The following is a 9,538-nucleotide window of genomic DNA, read 5'->3' on the forward strand; positions in this document are numbered from 1 at the left end:
GACGTGAAACCCTGGAAATGCCAGGAAGTAGCCAATAGAAATGAGACCTGTGGGGGTGTGGCCTCCCTGCACCAGGGCCCTAGGACTGACCTGCACCTCTCGGGCAGGGTCACAGCCAGTTGGCATGGTGTGGTATGAAGAGGATGCTGCAAAGGACCATGTTACCAGCTGACGGAACGATAGCTGAGCCAGGCCACAAGGCCACATGTCAGCCAGCTCCACACAGTGTCTCTGTGTGGGTCTGCTCACCAGCAAAGCCTTAGCACACAGATTGCCAGAACAAGGTCTTTTATGCCCTGTCAGGAGACAAGCATACAAATAAATACAGAAGTCTGTGGTGCTGGCCAGAGGGATGTATTTCCCGGGGGTGATGTCCTGGTACGGTGCTCAGCTTGCACACTGGTCTCCGATAGCTCTGCGTTTGTAGGCAAGAGAGCACCCACTCAACCTTGCAGAGTCAAATATGGATAGTTAAGAACTTGAGACCCCAGAGGCCTTGTGTTGGGTTCCCTCCTTCTTATTGCCCGCCTGGACTCTGTTTGTTTCCCTTGGATCAGATTTTACTGTGGGATTCTGTGAACCTTTGCCAGCTGCTACAAACTGTAAATGTTGACTGTTGATGGCATTCAAGTCATTGGTGGGTATCTCCATTCGTCTTGACTACAGAGGGGCCCATGAGGGCTCTGGGGAGTCCATTGCTATCCCGGATGAGCCTTCAAGCCTTCTTCACCCACCAGCCTTCTTCTTCTAGGCTGTCATCGCAGAACGTTCCCCCACCACAGTGGTGAGGGGCCCCTGGGGCTGCTGGCTCAGGTGCTAACCTCTGCTCCTGGGACCCCTTGGCCTCTGCTCTGCTCTAGGAGCCATATTTGCAGGCTCTGTTCCTGGGATCCACTGTGGTGACAGTTTTCTTAGCACCTAGGCCAAGGCCAGGGCACACCAGGCCTCCTGACGCAGGACCCCACTGAGGCCAGCCTGGGGGCTCAGGGACGAGGAGGTGAAGGCAAAGTCTTCAGGTTCAAACTTGAACTCGAAATTACCAGGAGCCAGGGATTCATCCGCTGGGCTAGAGGCCTGCAGGCAGGATGGGGTGGGTGAGTATAGAGGAGTCTACCACCTCTCCAGGGCTGGGAGGCATGCCATAGGTGATTTGCTCCAAGGGCCCTCAACCTAGAATGAGTGCAAAGGCCCCTGAGGAGCATGACTAGTAAGTCCCGCAGGGCTTTGGACCACACATAGCTCTGGGGAAGGAAGCCACCACGTTGGTGGTTGAGGGCTAAGTGTCCAGCAAAGCTCTGGGAGAGGTCCTGGGCGCTTGATGGGATCTGAGTTGGTGAAGAGTCAAGGTTCTCCAAGGAAGTGTGAGGATCTGTCCCTTGCATTCCCCTGCCTCATGCCCCTTACCTGGGAGGTGACAGTGGGTCCAGCACACACTGGAGATGCCAGACTGGGCTCTGCCTTCGAAGTGGTGCCTGAGTCCTCGGTGTTGAGGAGGGTGGGGGAAGAGGCCGCAGTGTTTGCCGCGGATCCTGGAAGGGAAGACGGACGTTTACAGAAGGGGCCAGATCTGCCGTATTCCCTGCCACGCGGCCAGTTCTCTTGTCCTTGTCCAGGAAGATTCAGAGACTTTTTTTGTTTGTTTGTTTGTTTGTTTGTTTGTTTGTTTGAAACAGGGTTTCCTCTGTGTAGCTTTGCTCCTTTCTTGGAACTCACTTTGGAGACCAGGCTGGCCTCAAACTCACAGAGATCCGCCTGCCTCTGCCTCTCGAGTACTGAGATTAAAGGCGTGTGCCACCACCGCCTGGCCAGAGACTTCTTAAAGTCACATAGCACTGTCACATAGTACTGAAAGGTGGAGGGTTGGGTATGGCTTTATCTATCCCACTTTGTGATGATATTTTATTTGTGCATCCCAATAAAACTTACCTGGGGATCAGAGAAACAGAACCAATCACAGCCAACCTTGCCTCACTAACTCCTCAGCCTCCAGAGCGAGACTTCCTTTTACTCACGCCTTACATGCCTTTCTGTGCCCTGCCATCTTCCTTCCTTCCTAGTGCTGGGATTAAAAGCGTGTGTGCTTCCCAAATATTTGGTAGCAAAAGTACCGAGATCTCAAGTCTGGGATTAAAGGTGTGTGCCACCACACCTGGCTCTGTTTCCAAGGTGGCCTTGAACTCACAGAGATCCCAGAGTGATAGGATTAAAGGTGTGTGCTACCACTGCCTGATCTCTATGTATAATTTGGTGGCTGGCTCTGTTCTCTGATCTCCAGATAAGTTTTATTGGGGTGCACAAATAAAATGTCACTCCACCACTTCTGTCCCACTGTTTGGCCAGCTCACATCATATGCCCCTCCCCCAACAAGCTGAAGGACTCCCATTAGGGGCAGGGTTAGAGTGAGACTCAGAGGCCTGGGAGTGTGTCCTCCCGCGCCGCCCCCCCCTCGCTGGGGTCCCTGCGCACCTGAGGAGCCCTTGATCTTGGCAGGGTTCTTCGGCTTTCGTTTTCTTGTCTGGATGCTCTCTTTTTTCATTGCTAGTGGCCGTGGCACCTGGCAGGACAGCAAGGGTAGGTGGCTGCTCCTGTCCCTGCTCACCCCTAGGCCCTTGCACAGGGCCTTCCACAGTCACCTTCTTGTCCCACCCTGGAGATGCCCACCCCATCTGCCTGAGAGACAAGAGGTAGGGCTAGAGTGCATAGAGGGCAAGATTTGGGTGTTCAGCATCCATCCTGGGCTGAAAAGCCCTGGGGCGCTCCATGAGGGGCAGGTCTGCACAGCGGGCATGGAGGCAACAGCTTGGTCTTCCAGAGGAGTGGGTGTAGCACTTCCATGACAGGTTCAAGCCAGGGGCCAAGGGCGGTGCTGTCTAGCTGGGGCAGAGGGGCGACCCCGTGATTCTGGATGGAGATAGCTACTTCCTGCCACTCACCCCATGGAGCTTCATGTAGAGGCCGCAGGCATTGCACACAGGCTCTCCCTCCGCATTGCGCCTCCAGAGGGTGGTGGTGGCAGTGTGGCAGTTGGAGCAGCAGAGGCCGGATCGACGGGATGAGGACTGGGGTGGGACAAGTGAGCTGGGGTAAGTCCGGGAATCGGGGGAACAGAACTCAGACTTGGGGGGCTCTTGTGCAGTAAATGACAATGAACAGGATGGATCAGAGCTAGACTCAGCAGTTACCAGCTGCCAGGTCAGGGACCACTCTGGTTGTGTGAGACGTTTGGGGGTGTCGAAGGCTTGAGGCCTGCCATGGACCTGTCTGGCAGAATATGATGTCCTTTGTTCACCAAAGCTTCGACCCACTGGCCTTCTGGTCCCAGGACCAGTCCCTTCACCTCTGGGCATTTCCCATCATTGAGATGTAACAGACCTTTCAGGATCTGGTTGTGGGATTCTGAGGCCACCTGGACCCTAAGTTCTTCCTAAACTCCACAGCCCAGTCTGGCTGTGACATCATCTATTCCAGCTACTGGCACCACACTGTACTGTTCTGTCCCTACCTTAGTCCTGCCCTTTAGCAGTACCTCTGACACCCCAACTGTCCCCTTTATGGCTTAGGGCTTCAGACTGAACTACAATTCTAGAACATCAACCAAAAGGGACAGCTAAGGTTTCGTGTAAGTGTACCCCCTGCAGGACTTGGAATATGATCAGTAAGATATTTGTGTTTATCTGGAAGTCACACTTAACTAGGTGCCTGGTACTTTGCAGATCCCAGTTCCTGCTGGATCTTCAGACCTAGGGGAGCCCTGGCCTTCTGAGACATGGTGGGTGAGAAGCAAAGGCGAGTGTCCCATGGCAGACCGTACACAGGAAGAAAGATTCACGGACTCATCCCACACCCCCAGAAGTGCAAGAGAAGAGTCGAAACCATGCTGGAATCTTTTCATCGCGATTATGCTTTACTTTTGCAAACTAAGAACGTAGGAAAAAACAGTGACCCAAGAAGTCATTGTCTTTTCCTGAACCTTCACAAATGGCCAGTCATTGTACAGAAGGGAAAAGGGAGCTCAGACATGTCAAGGGACCACAGGAAACTGAGGAGCCAGGTGGGCAGAGCCTCCTCTTTCCTCTGAACACCGGGGCACATGCCCATTTGCCACATCCCGGCGGGTCCCCACCCTCCCGAGCCTCCATCCGGCCTTCCTCCTTGTCTGTGCAGGCAGCCAGGCCACTTCAGGTGCCCACAGCGAGCCTCTCCTGGCTGCGCTCTTTTTGTCTGTTCTTTTCAAGAGAAATTCATCTTCAATGGCTGCTCACCCGAAGGAAGAGCAGCACTGAGTGCTAGCCTCCAAATTTCCAAGGTGGACACTCAGGGGAGGAGGCTGGAGCCCTCCTTGGAGGGCAAGTCATACATTCAGGAGAGCCTTCGGAAAATGAAAGCTGCAGTACAAAGTGTTGCAGAGTGGCTTCCTTGGAACCCAGAACCCAGTTACCCAAGCCTGGCTGGGTGGAGAGCCAACTGGAGCCTTGGGGATAGGCCAAGGCTGGAAATGCCTCCAGTTCCAAGTGGACCCTCTCTTTTAGGAGACACAGCAGACTAGGGCCAAGATTTGTCCCTTGACTACTGAGGGAAAACTGAGGAGGATGTTAGTGGTGAGAAAAGTACATTTCTGGGGGTGGGGGGTGGGGGCAGGAAACCCACCCCTCTACCCCAGAGCAGAGCAGGGGCTCTTGCCTGGTTTTTCTTTGCCTATTACTGTGCCTGGGTGCCCAGTTCAGAGCCTGGCATGGAGGAGAGGGACAGGACAGGTCTGTTGCCTGGGGAGACGGTACCCCAGGCCTCCGATGCAGTCCTCCACGCCTGGGCTGTTTTTTATCTAGTTGTTATCTATGGTTTCCGCATTAGTGGATGTCACGGAGAACAGGCTGGGCAGCTCACATGGAGAGGGTTCCATTATAAGGCAGATCACTGAAGGAAGGGACCAGAGGGCACAGCAGCCTCTAAAGTGGCCCCTCAGATGGCAAGAGGCAAAGTGTTGGGCAGAATGGGTCTGCAGATCCCCAAACCCCAGGCCAGCTCAGAGGAAGAGAAGTCCCTTCCTGCATCCTACCTGCCTCCTGGAGCTCACAACGTTGTCCCCATCTTAGGGCCTCACGTGCCATAACACAGAGTGTTCAAAGATACAGCCTCATGCCAGTGCCTCAGGAAACCACGTTCGACACACTTCTCAGGCAGGACTAGGGCGGCCAGTGCCCCGACCCTGCCTGATATGGGCATGGGGCCCTTCTGAAACCTGGAGGGTGAGAAGCACCCTCCCAGATGGGAGATGTTGACACTCATCTGGGGTTCACAACTTTAGACAGGAGGGCCTGGTACTCAGGAGCAGTCCCGCCCAGGCTGGAGACCCATGCACCCACTCTAGCCTCCACAGCAAGAACATTAGGTGATCTGCCAACACCGACCAAACACCAACCAAACAAACTTGAACTTGAAGGTTTGCCTGTGAGATGGTAGAGCAAAGCTACTTCTTGCCTCAACAACTCTTGGTGGCCCAAGCCTGAGCTTCATTCACTTCTGACCAGCCACTACGTGACCATGTACCAGAAAGAACCAAAAGTGAAAACAAGATTTAGCCAGCGAGATAGGCAAAAGGCAGACACCTGGTTTCCTAGGGACCCCAAAGTATAGGCAAGTGCTGTCGCAGGACACATACCCAAAGACTCTTTCATTTAGGTTCTCGACATCACCATCAGTGGACCAGTGCCCCTTCCCTCAACTCTCTCTGTGCCGGTCACCTTGAGGCCTCTAATACGGCCAGGATGCCACCCACCATTACCACCAACACAATCCCACTGAGCACTGAGCCCTCAGGGTCCCACAGAGACTGTGGTTTATGCATCCAGGGCAGAGCTCACTCTCAAACCTGATCCTGGGACACCCTGGGGCCAGGTGGCAAGTGACTTTGAAACACACACTGTTCTGCCAAGTAACCTGCCGATGCTGCGTTGAGTTTTAAGACCTGAGCCAGATTGATATTAGGAGTCCTTGCTCAGATCCTGATGGTTCCCTGAATATTTTCAAACTCCAGGAAGAGATGAGTTGGCCTGGCCCAACCAGGAGCCTTGGGAGGCTCACAGTGCCCTGTGCTTCAATCCCTACCCCATCCTTTAGGAATCCGGACACCACTGAGTGTTCAGGAGCCAGCCATTTCCTTTATTCCCTTTGTAGCTCTAGCCCTGGTCTTCCCCCTGCCACACTCACCAGACGCTTCTGAGGCCTCACTAGTGGCCGGTTGACGCCGTTCATCTTGTGATAGAGGCCGCAGGCGTTGCATAGGTAGTGCCCTGTGCCGTCACGGCGCCACAGTGGTGTAGACAGGGCTCCACAGTTGACACACTCCCGGCCCTCACCGGGGAACTCCTCCAAGAAGTCAGGTACTGTGGGGACAAGAAGCTCGTGGGCTGGGGCCTCTGCCCCTCCAGAAATCCTGAGGGCTCCTGCTGGGCTCTGCCTTCCTTTTATAGTGTCTTATATTTACTCATTAAAAGGGCGATTTATTTATATACTTAGTCTTATTTAGTTTTTAATGAAATTTGTTAGGGCTGGTTTTATAAGGCAAGAATACAAATTAACCAAACTTTAAGGTAGATACCTGAGATGGCCCCTTTCTTAACTAGGGTCTACGTCAGCCTTTGTATTTTTAATAAGCTTTGGAAGCAGATGTGTCTACACAGGCAGAGGGAAGGGATGGCAGAGCCTTATTTCCCTCCCTCCCCACCCCACTTGAGGATCTCCTGTGTGTGAGTGGGCCTCAAGGGGAGGTGGACTGGGAGACAGAGACCTGGGTCAACTACTGTCCTCCCCCAGAAGGCAAGACCACAGGGCATCAGGGAATACGGGTCCAGTTCCAGGTCTAGCCAGGAACTACAGATATGCAAGCAGTGGGACAATGGCTGGGGGCGGGGTGGGATCAATCATCTACCCGCTGGAGGTGGGTACCAGGCACAGGAGCTGCCCTTGTCTAAGTGCACTAGATTGGCTTGGGCCAAGAGGGGGCCATGAATCAGGCGGCAGGCGTCCAAATTCTTGGAGAGATGGCCTGGAGGAGGCCCTGGGGCTGCAAACAGAGGTTGGCCCTCTTTGCTCTGACTGTGCCTCAGAAATACTCAGAAACCCAGAGGAGCAATTCTCAGCCCAACAACCTCAGGATCTAATCTAATCTAATGTATGTTCCTGGGAGGTATGGAAATCTCAAGCTGGAATGCCAGTGTTGCAGAACGGGATGGCTGTGGTGTCTTGTTCAAATAATCAGTATTTTGAACTTTATAAAACTCATTTTTAGCCTGGCATAATGGTGCATGCCTGTAAGCTCAGCACTTAGGAAGGCTGAAGCAAAAGGACCTGCTGTTAAGTTTGAAGCTAGGTTGGTCAACGCAATAAGACCCTGTCTTAAAACCAAAAATAATTTCCAAAACTTTCCAAGAAAAGTTTAGGTTGTAGGTTCCAAACTGATATAATCCAGAACGCTATTTTGGGGTTTGGTCGGGTGAAAACCAGAAATATATTATTTTCTTGCTATTGTGCTGAAAAAAAAAATTCTGGATCGAGTGCTTTTCATTGTACTGTGTTCCGAAAAGGTTCCTGTATCCTGGCAATTCTAGGAGGGATTCTGTGGGTCGGACCGGGACGGTGAGCCCTGACTGCAGGAGAGCGCATCTCGGCTTTTCTCATGCATTGTATTTCGTAGCGAGCGGGTACATCGCTGCGAGAGTTAACATTAGAACTATGTCCACCGGGCAACCCCAGCCCTGTACTCACCGAAGGTGGCCCTGCGGCCAGGGAGGCCACTAGGGCGGCCCTGCAGACCGTGAAGGATGCTACCATCGAAGGGTCCGGGGGTCCATGAAGGGGCTACGTCGGGACTCACGTATGCCGGGTAGGTTGTGGGGTACGAGGCACTCATGGGTCTCCCGAGCGGGGTTGGGTACTGTTCGCGAGCCAGCAGCGCGCCCTGGAAGGCGCCGCTGTCCCGGGCCCCTGCGCTGCCGCTGCTGCCAGACCCCGCTGGGCTGTGTGTGAACGGGAAGGTGGCGGCTCCCGGTGGGTGTGCAGCTGGTGGGTGCGGGCTTCCAGAGCCGAAGGCTGAGGAGTCAGCGGCAGCTGCCTGAGTCCAGCTAGAGTGTGCGGCAAGCGCGGGAGGCTGCGAGCTGGGGTCACACGCAGGCAGGTAGGGCAGCATGGAAGGCACACGCGTGGGTGCCACGAACACCGGGGAGCCGGCTCCCGAAGCGTGCAGAAAGGCTCCCGAGTCGGCGTAGGTGGCCTGGCCAGGGCTTTGGGCCAGCGCCAAGCTCTGATACATTTTCCCCCCTGGCACGAGCTTGACCTGCAGAGAAGAAAGACAGGCGTCGAGGGCAAGAGTCACTGTGTCCCCTACATCAGCTCTCACGCTCGCCCTGGGTAGGTGCCGCTGCTCGGCTTGAAAACTCCGCTTTTCTGAGTCCGTTTCACTGGGGCAGGTCCGGAGTTCCTCCAAGTGGAATGACTGGGTTAGAAGAGGCGCAGGGCCCCAGGAGCGAGGTCCTTGCCACGCGAGGTGAGATCGCCGGCCAACTCCCTCACCTGCGGAGCAGGAAAGCGCGGTTCTGACCCAGGGCCCGTGACGGGTGGGTTGTAGACTGGGTCTCCAGCCGGAGCCTCTCTGCAGGGAATCCCGGGAGCTCCGGCCGCCCCGCCCCCACCGGGCCGCCCCTTCCCTCTCCGAGTCGGTGCCTCCCTCCCCTTAGGGTCAGCGCCAGGGCTCCGGGCCGCAGTGCCACGTGACTCGAACTGGCTCCGCTTGTCGGGCTCTGGGACCACAGCGCACCCGCGTCCCCTCAGCGGAGCGCGAACAAACGCAGGCGATGCGAAGAGGCTGAGCGCGCTCGGGGTCCTGGGACAGCAGCCGCTCTAAACAAAAATCTCGAACTTTGTTGCTGTGTTCACAGGTCTCAGCCCTCGCCCTTCGTTTATTTCGAGCTCCAGCCCAAGGCTGGTTTAGAGGCCGGTTCCATGTCCTGTGGTTGAGTCGATGGCCCAGGCCTCACTGAACCTAAAGACCCATGGTGCTGGAACCATGTTGGCCCGCACTTGAGGCCCCTATTCTTCTGGGCCTACATGGGGATCTATCTAGCTTCCATGGGGACCGCAGGCTCAGGCCTCTGTTCTCTTACTGGGTGTTTTGTTCACCAGCAATTACTCGAAGCAGTTACCCGAAGTCCACCAGAAACTGCACATCCGGCTTAGTTTTTGGACAAGCAGGACCACTGGGGAGGGACTCAGCGAACCCTGAGCGGAGCAACGTAGTTCCTAAGGCCACAACAATTCCGACTGCTAGACTCAAAGTCCCGCGGCTTTCAACTTGGCCAGAGTCTCTTTGAGGTGCTGGAAACGCAGGCCCTCACATTCCTGGGAGGCTGGTGCTCAGAGCACCTAGTTCAGTTTTGCTGTGACTTCTGTCCCCTGGCTTACCGAGCATTCCAGATGGAGAGCACTCAGAAGGTGCAGCAGCCCTGGAGGGCCCGAAGATGGCAGCGAATGTTTCTCACTTGC

General features: G+C 54.9%; 1 protein-coding gene across 1 annotated transcript; it reads right to left on the reverse strand.

Moving 5' to 3' along the window:
• Positions 1 to 338: 338 nt before the first annotated feature.
• On the reverse strand, positions 339 to 8,671 carry Gata5 (GATA binding protein 5). The gene is made up of 6 exons (XM_037205460.1): positions 7,766 to 8,671; positions 6,209 to 6,384; positions 2,935 to 3,060; positions 2,468 to 2,555; positions 1,405 to 1,529; positions 339 to 1,074 (listed from the first exon to the last, which is right to left on the reverse strand). The coding sequence occupies exons 1-6, from the start codon at positions 8,307 to 8,309 to the stop codon at positions 919 to 921; spliced, it is 1,215 nt and encodes a 404-aa protein (XP_037061355.1). The 5' UTR covers positions 8,310 to 8,671; the 3' UTR covers positions 339 to 918.
• Positions 8,672 to 9,538: the final 867 nt, after the last annotated feature.

The sequence above is a fragment of the Peromyscus leucopus genome, chromosome 4 (assembly GCF_004664715.2).
Source record: "Peromyscus leucopus breed LL Stock chromosome 4, UCI_PerLeu_2.1, whole genome shotgun sequence".
Classification (NCBI taxonomy): Eukaryota; Metazoa; Chordata; class Mammalia; order Rodentia; family Cricetidae; genus Peromyscus; species Peromyscus leucopus.

What these genes read in the sequence shown, in the direction of transcription:
- Gata5 (XM_037205460.1), bottom strand. Translation starts at nt 8,309, where the DNA reads ATGTATCAGAGCTTGGCGCTGGCCCAAAGCCCTGGCCAGGCCACCTAC. An exon ending in TGAGGCCTCAGAAGCGTCTG is followed by an intron (nt 3,061 to 6,208) that starts GTGAGTGTGGCA and finishes GTCCCACCCCAG; the next exon opens with TCCTCATCCCGTCGATCCGG. An exon ending in TCTACATGAAGCTCCATGGG is followed by an intron (nt 2,556 to 2,934) that starts GTGAGTGGCAGG and finishes CTGTCCTGCCAG; the next exon opens with GTGCCACGGCCACTAGCAAT.